Source organism: Drosophila busckii, chromosome 2L (assembly GCF_011750605.1).
Source record: "Drosophila busckii strain San Diego stock center, stock number 13000-0081.31 chromosome 2L, ASM1175060v1, whole genome shotgun sequence".
Lineage (NCBI taxonomy): Eukaryota > Metazoa > Arthropoda > Insecta > Diptera > Drosophilidae > Drosophila > Drosophila busckii.
The window spans coordinates 6,369,168-6,381,280 of NC_046604.1; the positions used below are offsets into that span (position 1 = coordinate 6,369,168).

Genomic DNA, 12,113 nt, shown 5'->3' on the forward strand with positions numbered 1-12,113 from the left:
CTCGTTCTTCGGCGTCAAAACAACAACAACTCAACTGCAGTGTGACCATAAAGTCTTGCCATGGAAATGCCTTTTTTACGGAAATGTACTCAAAAATCCACACTGCGTTTAGGCGCTAAACTAGCAAGTGTCATCCAGCATCGTTAAAAGTGTAAACAAAGTTGTGTGAAAAATGAATCCGCTAACAAATATGAAAAATGTGCTTAAATTAAGCGAACACGAACTTAAAAATCCCAATGGCAAGAGCTGGCATGATATGTACCGCGACTCCGCATGGATATTTGTCGGCGGCTTTCCATACACTCTAACTGAGGGCGATCTAGTGTGCGTGTTTTCCCAGTATGGCGAGGTGGTCAACATAAACCTGGTGCGAGACAGCAAGACGGGCAAGTCCAAGGGATTTTGCTTCATCTGCTTTGAAGATCAACGCTCGACAGTGCTGACAGTGGACAACTTGAATGGCATAAAGATTTTAGATCGCACACTGAGAGTGGATCATGTGAATAACTACAAACCGCCCAAAGATAATGAAAAAACTGATGAGGAGACATTAAGACTCTATATGGAAGGCTGTGCACCAAAGCCGATAATCAAGCCTGCTACAGAGGATAAAGAAAAGAGTGTAAAGCACGAGGAATATAATATCAAGAAAGAAAAGAAGTCCAAGCGTAGCAAAAGTTCCAAGGAAAAGAAGTCGAAAAAACGTAGATATAGTTCGGATTAAAGTATAGTTTAATGAGTTGTGCTTAGCTTATAAGAATTCAATATTTTTGTATAGTAAAATAAAACTTAAATCTATTCGCTGCTGTTGGCGCTTTCATAATCCTGCTCATCATATTCTGAGCTATCTGAGTCGGTACCAAGACCCTCAGCTTCTCTTAATATGCGACGCTTATAACGCTCGTATGCACTCCCTTGACGATCGACATTATAAAAGTCCACATCATCAACAAAATGGCCCGCATCGGTGTCTATAGTATGTACATAAGGATCCTGAAACGTATTGTGATCCTCATCATCACTGGAGCCACTGACAAATTCATCCTCTTCATCATCTACAAAAATTCAATAAAAAAAATGTTAGTCATCATTGTATTGCCAAACAATCTTGGTAGTCTTACCAAACATAAATTTATTCATTTGTCGACACAGCTCATCATCCGAGCCCATGGCACCCGCATCATCATCGTCTGGATAATCGTTGGCATAGTAGTTCTCCTGATTTGAATCCTCTGAATCGTAATCTTCATCCTGATCATTGTAACAATCTTCCAGTATGATTTCGTCCATAGCAACCAAACTATAAATAAGATTTGATTTAAGAACGCTATGTTTATTTATTTATAGAATTATTTATTCAAGCTACGCATTTAGTTGTAACTTAGCTCTAACAGAAAATTCGTGGAATGACTTAAATATAATGTGTAAAAAAAAACTGAAAACTCTCAACTGGCAACAAAAAGGGTAAACATTTGTTTATAAATATTTTAACGTGTCGCTGTGCGTGTGTTAGTGTGTGTGTATGCGGTGCAAAAGGCAAACAACATAAACTAAAAACTAATTAAGTTGCGTTTGGCTTTCTGGAGGAACTATGCCCAGTGTATTTTTAGTTTAGTTTTGTTCTCTTTGAATTTTGATTATTTGCTGGCTTAATTATTGGTGCGGGCAGTATTCGCTGATCACATCGTTGTAGTTGTCAAGTAGTCGTAGTTGTTGTTCTTGTTGTTGTTGTGCTACCAGTAGCAGTTGTTGTAGTAATTAAACGGATAATATAACCTTATGTAGAGAATCAGACGAATTGCATTACAAATCATTTGTGTTAATTTCAGTTACAGTGAACGCTTGCTGAAGTCAATAATAATAATTTTACAATAACTATAACCTAAAGTCAATATTTTTTAAAGATCCTTTTTTTATATCAATAAGTTTTTATCTTTTATAGTTTAGTTTAGAAATCTATACAAAGTTATGTTACGTACATTATTAGAAATTATACTAAAAGCCAATCTTTTGCCGATTATTCTTGAAGCTAATACTTCTTTGGTGTTACTTAACGAGCGTTCACTGTATAAAATAATTTAAATACTTAAAAAACACATAATTTATGCATATGTTGATGTAAGGACTTTGACGCATGAGTTTACCACCACACACACACACATTACGCATACGCCGCATGGCTCCGAGCACAACACAACACACACACACACACATACACATATACAAAAGCCCTAAGTGTAATTTAGCTGTAGCTACATGTAATAGTTGGTGATGTTAAGGACTGGCTGTTCTGCTTCAATATGTAGAACGAACCTTAGATAATTGTCATCCATTAGGTCAACATAGGCCGCTTGTGTTTCATTCTCAGGCACATACAGATCATAGACATAGCCAATATCCGAATCGGCAGGCTGTTGATCATGTGGCTGCTGCAGTGTTTGTGGCTCTGTTTGTGCTTGATGTGATGCTTCTATATCCACTATTGTTATCTTTTGCTCTGACGCTGGCGCGCTGCTGCTGCCCGCTGCCTGCGCTTCAGTCTCTGCTGACGACTCATCTGTCAGCGTTGTGCGCAGGCAGTTGACTACGCGATAACGTTGTTCGCGAGCACTTTGTTGCGCTTCCTGGCGCTGTTTTTCCCGCCTCTGGGCGGTTGCTATTGCCGGATCGTTAGTTTGACGTACCAGCTCCTTGGCCGCAGCTTTGTTAAGACGCGCCGCAGCAAATTGCTTGGTGGCGCCATTGTCCTAATAAACAGCATATAAATAAGCTAAAGCACACACCATTAAATAGATTTGCTCACCTGTTTATCTAGCGTGCCTGCAAATTTCAGCAGCACTTGATTAACATCCTTTTCTTTGTTTGCTCCAGACGCATTTTCATCATTCTCATCGTTTTCGAGTCGCCGACGCTTGCCGTTTAAGACAAACGCTGACTGCGGTGCTGGATCTTCGTCAATGCGACGTTTTATGCGTACCACGACCGGCATTTTAGTTGTTTAATACAATTTAAAAACACAAAAATATAGCTACGCGTGTTTTCGCATAATCTATAACAGTAAAAGTATCGAACAACTATTTCATGCTTCGATAAATGCTGCCAAGGCTGCCAGACTGTCGGTTTCATTCCAGTTGGCGCCCAATTTTTAATTGTTAATGGAACGGTGTACTTTCTTAGAAGTCCTTTCAAATTGCTAAATTCATATTTTGTTATATTACGCATATAATATAAAACTAAATAAATTCATATTAATATGCTATTATGTGGTTATTATAACATATATCGGCTAGCTTGCGGCCAAATATATCGGGCTTATGCTGAAATCAAATGAACGGACGTCCATTAACAAATATTAAGTAACAAAACACAGTTTTATAAAATAAATTATTAAAATAAATTTAATTTGAGCGTGCGCGCACTTGTTAGCTATATTTATCGGCTTTTTTATAACCGATAGCGATTTATTGCCGAATTACAGTTCAGTGTCAATAAGCAAACGAAGAGAACGCGATGCGCAAAAAAGTAAGCAATGGAAACTCTGCGCCGACTTAAACAATTTGCCGAGTGCGTGCTAACGGTATTTTGAAAACATGTAGTTGGTTTTGGTAAGCGGCAGCGTACAGATTGCCGGCAGCTGCAGTACGCGCGCGGGTGCTAAAATTACGTACGCCAAAATTTACGTGAGGCTTGCCAGGCCAAAGTGCGAAAGCGGCCCAAGCGGAGGCTGAATTAGTGTTTGTGTGTGTGTGCGTGAACGCGTGGGTGAGCGTTGTGATTTGTTGTTTTAATCAACAGCATAAATGCAATAATTCTTTAAAGTGGCAGTTGCCCAAAAATATAAAAGTGAAGTGCAGAGCTGCGTACACAAATACATGCATATGTTTTTTTTGTTGTTCTTTCATTGTCTCGCGCGCGCGCGCCAAATTAACGCTTGTATGCGGCTTTTGTTGTTGTGCGCTTAAATGATTTACAGTTTGATTGCTATCCACGCATTCCGCAATTATGTTTTAATTGGCGCTAAATGGTTTTACATGTGCACACACAAGGGATTAGCTGCTTTACTAGCTGACAGGTGAGTGTCTACCTAAAATATATGTATGTGTGTGTGTGGCATGTGTGTGCGTGCTTGTGTTTACTTTAATTTACACCTGCGGCATGGCTGCTGCTTCATTGTCTTCTGCTACTGTCAGCGTAAATTGAATTCTGCGCGGCATGTAGTAATCTTTTTGGCAGTGGCAAGGACTATAAAAATATTTACGAGTAAATATTACATGCTTACAGCATTTCAGCCAAAAGCTAAACAAACATATGTTTGCTGGCAAGGGGGCGGCTGCTGCGGGTTAGAATGCTGGGCGGGCGGGTGATGCTATTTTATTTATGAGGCAGGCCACGCGAGCGGCTCAAAAAATTCGTGCCACGTAATGAATCATTGCGTAGCACTGGTAAAAATTTAATGCCTGCACATATTTTCGTATAAATTATGACCTATAAGCTAAATATGCTGCTCTGTGTTTAAGAGCAGCTTTGTTTTACTTTATCAACTTTAACTGTAATCTGCAATTAATTTCATTTAATTTTCACATACTTTTTGCTCTCTTGCTACAGGCGCCAACGCCATTTTGGTAATGCCCACGGAGAGCGTCCTGGTACACGTGTGTGTTGTTGTGGGGGTGATGCGCTGTGACGCACGTTGTGGCATATACAGCGAATGCGTTTGGCATAATAATGAAATAATAATGTCGCCTTTTGTGTTGTGAGGTGTCTCGTGCGCCTCTTGTGGCAATAAATTAATGGGCTTGCTACATAAAAATGGCAGCGCCTGTCGATGCTTTTTTCATCTACTTTCCTTTTTTGTTTGCTTACTCACATGAGCTTGAAAGTCCTCCCAAAAAGATTAACATAAATATTTTCTCTGTTTCACGCTGCTGTGTCCTTAACGCAAAATGATGAGCAAAAGATCTGAGCTGATAAAATGCTAATCATAAGAACAATGTTTCGCCATCGCGACAACATACGCGACACCGGCTGCTGCTGTCCTCTTGCCACGCCCCCCACCCCCATACAAACTTACTTTCTTTTTTTTTTGTGTATTTTGGTGGTAGCAAAGTTTTCCGCTTTCTCCACTTAAACAAGTTTAACAAGCTGCTTCAAAGCTCTTAAAACAAGTGGATATTATGATTATATTATGAACTTTGGTTAGGGCATATATATTTATATAAATTATTCAACGCTAAAAAAATAATTTTTTTATTTATTACAAATGAATGTATGAATTTCTGTTATTTTATTAACAACTTATTAACAACAAAGTGCAAGCTTTATTTTATTGTTTCTAAATGTTAGCTTACATTTTAAAAAATATTTTTTTTTAATAAATTTAGCTCTATTAATGTAAGTGTATCAAAGCCTTCGACATAGCCAACATATCCTGCCTTAGTTTTTTTTTTACTGCGTTGCCTTGTAACATTTTTGATTAGCTCAAAGTTTTTGCTTTTTGGCTCAGACAAGCTGTGCAGGGTGTATCTGTGTGTGTGTGTGTGAGGGGGTTGGAGGTGTTTTAATTTTTGTTTAAACTTGACAGCAAAACACCTCGGGCATCCGTTTTGCTCGAGTGTCTCATTGTGGCTTTGACAGCCTTTGTTTTTGGGTTTGGAGGGGAGGAAGCTTTTGGCTACTTAACCGAGAAATTTTTGGTCATGCAAGTGGCAGGATCATATATCCTTGTTAATTTGTCTGAGGGTTGTTGGTCTGTTCATAAATCATTATAATGCATTTTGTTTTCGAGACAAGTTGTTGTCTCGAGGTCAGCACTGGGTCTGGTCATTTCAATAACGAATTCATCATCGTTATTTACATTATTACTTTTTTATAAGGTGGTGAAGATGATGATGAAGCACAATGTGGGGCATAAATAAAAGTTGAATTTTTTGATAGGCATGCTAAAAAAATGTTTAAATATTAATTCTCTATTAAATGTTGAATGGCGCCACAACTTTAACCTGTCCACATTGTTAATATATATGGTATATGTTTTACTAATTACAACGTCAAATTTATAATACTTTTAAATATAAAAACTGAACATATTCATTTAAAAACCTAACAAGAAATTTTAAAATATTATTTTACATTATGTAAATTAATTAGTAAAATTATTTTCGGCAAAATGTTCTAGTAAATTGCTATTTAAGCAAATAGTTCTAGTTATTTTTATGAGCTTAAATTAGTAGCACAATTAAATTTAAAAAATATGTTCTTATGTTGGGTAAATAAATCCAATAAAATATTTAATAATTTAATAAGTCAACTTAAAGCAATATGAACAAAAAAAAATTATTAAAAATATAAAATAAGCAAATTTCGTAGCAAAAAAAAAACTAAATTTGCTACGAAATTTGCTTATTTTATATTTTTAGCAAATAAAAAACTAAATTTGCTACGAAATTTGCTTATTTTATATTTTTATTAATTTGTTTTGTGCTTTCTCCATTAATTAAATTTTTGCAGTGTATCTTAGAGTGATTACGCAGAGTGATTTATGCTATATATATATCCACACACAATCACACACAAGACTGCTAGCAGTACAGCCATCCCGCCATCATTTGGTTACTTTAACTCAACGAGCAAATTGTATATCAGGGAGTCGATACTATAGCCATGCTTCACTACTACTCTTTGTGCTGCTTTGGGCTGCAGCTGTCCTTAATCTCTAATGGTCACTGCAGTGAGATTAATTTTACTTTTTGTATTTTTCACGTACAACAATTTTTGGTTTAGGTGTCTGCTCAATTATTTATTAAAGTCGATAGCTCAAACTAAGGGAGTGTAGTTGGATTTTTGTGCAGCAGCAACACGTCAATTACAAAAGCAAATAGAGCATGTCACACACACAGACACACATACACAGAGACGCATTTTTGTCTGTCTGTCCAACTGCTACCCCCCACCCGCTCTTGTGCTTGTATTGCAGCCCTTGCTGCTGCTGCTGGTGCCAACGCATTTCCACTTTCACCAACCCCCAATAACAACAACAACAACAATGGCAAAAACTTTGGTTGCATTTCATTGCAGAGCAGCAACCCCCACAGTTCAGTTGGTATCAGTTCAAACAGCCCCTCGACTCCTCGACCGCTCTCTAATATCATTTTGCAATTTGCACTTGGCAAATAAAGGAGTGATGCTGCAGGCAGATAAAAACGTTTCCTCTCCTTTGTTCTAGCCTCAAGCCAAATCGCAGCTTGGCTACAATGTATTTTATTTTTGCAAAAGCGTTTACAACTCAATGGCCCGACCAAGGGCACATAACATGCTGCCCCAAGCCGAGTGTGTGTGCCCCATGCGCTTACCGCACATTGTTAAATAAATTATCGCCTACATCGTTATTACATCGATCTATTGCTAGCTTCAGTTAGAGCGCAGCTCTTTGCAGTCTGTCCAGAAATGTTTCAAATCGATTTAAAGTTTAATATTTTGGCACATTACTTGAATAATATGTTTTTTTATTATTAAAAAAATAAGAGCAACTGCTGCGGCTATTCAGCAGTTGAGGCATTTATTCTTTGAATTATAAAATTTACAAAAGTTCGTTTTTATCCTATTAACACTAATGATAATTATAACTACGATAATTTGTAATTGATCTCAATTTTGCCATGCTAGCTCACTTGATAGTTTGTTATGCAAACTGTTAACACAATTGAAATGAAATGATTTATTATTATAATTCTGGCAGCTCGTTCACTGCTTGTTTAGTCGCCAACAGTCCATACACAACTGATTTGAAAGGCTCCCTCGCTTTCTGCTCTGCCTGCCAGGCCCCTAGACATTGATTACAGTGAAAGGTGAGAGCCCAAGTTTCTCTGAGAGCGTGAGCGATAGCCAAAGGTCTTCGTGTTATCAGTCCAAGTATTTGATAGCGGAAGGAGCGCTGCTCGCGTCTTTCGTCTGCATGCGCTCGATCGCTCTGAGTTGCTGAGACTGAGCGAGAGCATCGCTGCTGATGAGAGAGCGTCCATCGTTCGATGGGGCTGGGCTTTGTTTTCACTCAAGGTAGAAATTTTCCATGGCACGCAGACTGTCTTCAGACTTGGCACAGCTGTTGTCACAGCATTAAAATTGCCAAATACTTTATGCAAGTCTCTAGACTTACAAATGGGATCTATTGTTGAGTTGAGTTATTGATCTAAAGTTTAGTTATAAATTTATAACAGAAATTGAGCAATAACTCAATGCTTCGGTTTCCATAAATATAATTAAAATACGAGCTAGACTTTAATTAAGTAATAAGTATCTTCAGCCACATCCCCATACTCCTGAACTAAAAGTAATCTTTATTCGAAAGGACTTACCGCTAATCTAACATTAATTTGTTTATTAAAATTTTTAAAAAATATAATTTTTGATTTAGATAGGAATTATAGAAAGGCGCTGTTATATTTTTTTCTCTCTCTATTGAAGCTGTAAAGTTAAGATTTTGGCATCATAAATGTTTCGGATGTTGTGCATTTTTTTTTCACTTTTTACTTTACTTTTAGTTCTTAGACTGTTACAAATTATTCAACTTTTTAGTAGTTTTTTTTTTAAATTAACGCCTTAAAGCAAATTTCTTTTTAAATATTTCTCTGTCAAACTTAGAGCATACCCCAATATTGAACACCCCGCTAAACTAGCCGTTTATCATCCCCAAATTATAACTTGACTTACCGATGTCAGAGCTCAGTCGCACCCTTTGCTCGAGGGCTTAGCTCCAAGCGGTTGCTCTCCTGACTTCACTTGATTGACATGACATGACCCACAGCTTGGCTCTGTCTCAAACGAGCGTAGAAAACCCCAAAAATATAACTGGGAATTGTATGACAAACAGCTGATTGCGTGTTCATCTCTCTGGCCCTTGCCTGGTCACGATGATTTATGCTCGCAATTGAATTTCTTGACTTCGCTGCTGCCCCCTGGGGTGGGAAAACTATGAAACTTTTTTTGTTTTTGGTGAAATGTGAGTAAATTAGCTCATTTTCCGTTACACTTGGCTCACGTGCTCTCGTTAGTCCAAGACCACGACCAAGACATGTGCCGAGTTCATTGACACTGCTGCTCGCTCTGGGGAGCAGCAGCTGTTTGCATTTTGCCAAGCATTTCTTATCAATAGTTGTGTGGACTCTGCAGTTAGAGAACTCTCATTGAGTTGAGCTCATGTCACGTACGTTGGGCAAAAGCTGATTGCCTTAAATTGTTTTCGGCCATTTTTGTTTGCGCATTTTCGTTTGTGGACCACCCGGGCCAGGCGTTAAGGGGCCAAAATACTATTCCACACATTGTTCTCATGCCCTTAAATGCTCCCGTTTAACAGCAAATTAATATGACAGTCAAGGCAGTTGGAAAATTCTCAAAACTGCTTGTCATGCTGCGTAATTGAAGTTCATTTACCATAAGCTGCCGTTTTTATTTACACAAAACTTTTTAAACAATTATGAAAAAGGATAGTGAAGAGTATTTGAAGCATTTTAATTATTTTGTTTAAGAGAAACTTTTATTTGAGAAAAATGTTCGTAGCTTTTTAATAATAATTTTGAAAGCTTAGAAATATTTTAAAAAATATTATAAAATTTATTAAATATTATATAAATATATTTTTTTAATTTTAAAGAATTTTTAAAGTTTATCAACTCTGCATTTATATGAATTTGTTTTGTATGAATAATTTTCGCAGGTACCAAGGCTTATTAAAAATATTATAAACATAAATCTAAGCATGTACTTACATTAATTTTTTATTTATTTAATTTACTGCATTTTTTTTTATAATTTTGTGCATTTTTTAAGTGTATTTATACTTCAATTTTCTTTTTGGCAACTTGCCCTTTGCCCAAATTTTCACATGTGTTATTTTTACAGCTACTTGCGAGTTGCCTAGCAGTTTATCTGCTTGTTGACAGTTGCCCAAAGGGAATTCGTTATCAAAGGACGCATAAATCTATTGCAAACCAAATTCTAAACTCAACTCCACTTGGGCTTAGACTAGAGCTCAGTCTCTTGGCTGCTGTGTTTTTAAATAAAATATGAATCCAATTGAAAGTTTTGCAGCTCTGTGTAGAAATTATTTATAAAGAGCTCTTAAAGTTGACAGAAAACAGCAACAAACATTGGTAAGGGGTTAAGAAAATTGGCAGCTGTTAGTAATAATAAAAAATAAATGAAAATTTAATTTAGTAAGATTTTGAGTAAAAGTAAAAGTATAAATCAAGTTGTTATTTTAATAATTTATATTTATGAAGTAATTGAAATTTAGCATTAATGAGGAGAAATTGCAATTGAATACAAAAATTAATAAAAATATATTTTATTAGTTGCAGTTTAATGAAGTAATATACTTTATTAAATTATTTATTAATAAATTAGTTAAAATTAATAGCAGCTTAACAGAGTACTAAATATTTTAAATTATATTAACAGTTTGCTTGCAATAATAAACACTTTTTATTACTATTAATGCTCAAATATAATTCTTCTGGTTAAAGCAAGCTCAACTCTTATTTAACGGTCGCCTGCCGTTGTCTGTAAACAATAATAAAAGCTAAATGTAATTTTCCTTACTCCTCCGCTCGCTGTCGCTGCTCATTAGCACTTTAAATGGCTTTTATTGAGGCACTAAAGCGCATTGTTTGCGTTCTTCGGTACAGAGTCTTTATGGCGCGGGGATGCTTTTTTGTTGTTGCATGCGTAATAAAATTATTTCCGCTATTGTTTAGTGGGTTTTTCTTTGCTTGTTGCCGTTTAATTTATTTATTTTTGGCTTTTCGGGCAAATCAAAAACGTTTGCTTCATTGCCTGGCACGCAAAGGACGCGACGCGACGCGACTCGACTTGACTTGATTTAGCTGCGTTTGAGATAAAATGCGCTTTGTTTGGTTTATCGTTGGCCAACAATGATAAACATAAGTTCAACTGCGCCTAGACATTGACAGGACATTGTGGCCCATGAGGCCCAACAGGAAAACAGGACGACAAAAAACCCATTGTATGTATTTGTCCTATAGCTATGCAGTGAGGCCAAGCAGCAGCAAGTTGTAGCAGGACCCCAGCGAGGACTCTAGCCCCCCTAACCTAACTGTAACGACCTCTGGCTCAGTTGAAATGTTTGCATTTTAAAACCAACCCTCGAAAAAACGTTTGCCAACTTCAATTTCAGTTGCTGTCATTCGAAGCGAACCCCCCAGTTAGCCCCTCAGCCCCCCTCAATGTGCTGCACGGTATGCCAAAGCTTTTGGCATTGCACAGTAGTTCAATGTGATATATTTTTAGCGTGTATAAAATTCTTATAGGCAAAATGCAACAAATACAAGATTAATTAGAATATAATTAATATATAATTAATCAAACAGCGGAAACACTTAAATAATATTTAAAAATAATTCGCAAATTTATATGGAAGCAAAAAAAAATGAAAAAAAAAATAATTACATTTTTTGTAATGTTTTTATTTATTCTAAATATTTTACACCCATATACAGATTTCAATATAATAATTTATAGCTAGAGCTGCCGAATTTAATTTACAAAAAGTTAATAAGAAATAGAAAAATACTTGTCTTTCTTTTGAAAATATTATATTTTCAATAATGTAAAAAATTTTTACTTTCATATTTTTTGGTATAAAAAACGGAAGAAATATTCTTCTAAATATCAAAAACTGAACTTTAGGTTTCTTTGATTTTTATTTGTTTTCCTTTTGAAGAATTGCAACTTGATTAAATTTTCTGCACTTTAAAAATTAATCAATTAAAATTTTTCATATATGCAATGCATTTTATGCAGCTTTGCACCACTGTGCCATATTTTTGTTCAGTCCCTTGGGAATTGATGTCGCTATTTTGTAACCCCATTTGGCCTGCATTTTGCGCGCTTTTTCGATTATGTTCCTCTGTGTATAGCGATGTGCCAGGACCGGCCAGAGGGTGTCCTCTAACATGCTGGTCCAGGTGGAGTAGCTTCATATATACAGTACATACAGCACTGTCTGTACTTTTGTGGATCTCTCCGCTCTCTCTCTCTCTCTCTCTCTCTCTCTCTCTCTCTGTTGTCCGGCTTTGTTAATTTTTTATTAGATTTGTTGC

General features: G+C 36.4%; 2 protein-coding genes across 3 annotated transcripts; one reads left to right on the forward strand and one right to left on the reverse strand.

The window, feature by feature from the left end:
- The first annotated feature begins 146 nt into the window (after nucleotides 1-146).
- Nucleotides 147-744, forward strand: LOC108597169 (RNA-binding motif protein, X-linked 2). Its single transcript, XM_017983587.2, has one exon. The coding sequence runs from the start codon at nucleotides 173-175 to the stop codon at nucleotides 722-724; it is 552 nt and encodes a 183-aa protein (XP_017839076.1). The 5' UTR covers nucleotides 147-172; the 3' UTR covers nucleotides 725-744.
- Nucleotides 745-787: 43 nt separating this feature from the next.
- Nucleotides 788-3,058, reverse strand: LOC108597155 (probable RNA polymerase II nuclear localization protein SLC7A6OS). 2 transcript variants are annotated; one of them, XM_017983566.1, is made up of 4 exons: nucleotides 2,804-3,058; nucleotides 2,314-2,747; nucleotides 1,122-1,300; nucleotides 788-1,055 (listed from the first exon to the last, which is right to left on the reverse strand). In XM_017983566.1, the coding sequence occupies exons 1-4, from the start codon at nucleotides 2,987-2,989 to the stop codon at nucleotides 796-798; spliced, it is 1,059 nt and encodes a 352-aa protein (XP_017839055.1). In that variant the 5' UTR covers nucleotides 2,990-3,058; the 3' UTR covers nucleotides 788-795. The 2 variants fall into 2 exon arrangements, with proteins under 2 accessions (XP_017839055.1, XP_017839063.1); XM_017983574.2 differs by lacking the exons at nucleotides 788-1,055; nucleotides 1,122-1,300 and adding an exon at nucleotides 1,508-1,776.
- Nucleotides 3,059-12,113: the final 9,055 nt, after the last annotated feature.

Coding starts and splice junctions, on each gene's coding strand:
- LOC108597169 (XM_017983587.2), top strand. CDS start 173: ATGAATCCGCTAACAAATATGAAAAATGTGCTTAAATTAAGCGAACAC.
- LOC108597155 (XM_017983566.1), bottom strand. CDS start 2,989: ATGCCGGTCGTGGTACGCATAAAACGTCGCATTGACGAAGATCCAGCA. Junction 1,301..2,313: donor ATGGATGACAATTATCTAAG/GTTCGTTCTACA, acceptor TCTTATTTATAG/TTTGGTTGCTATGGACGAAA. Junction 1,056..1,121: donor AATGAATAAATTTATGTTTG/GTAAGACTACCA, acceptor GAATTTTTGTAG/ATGATGAAGAGGATGAATTT.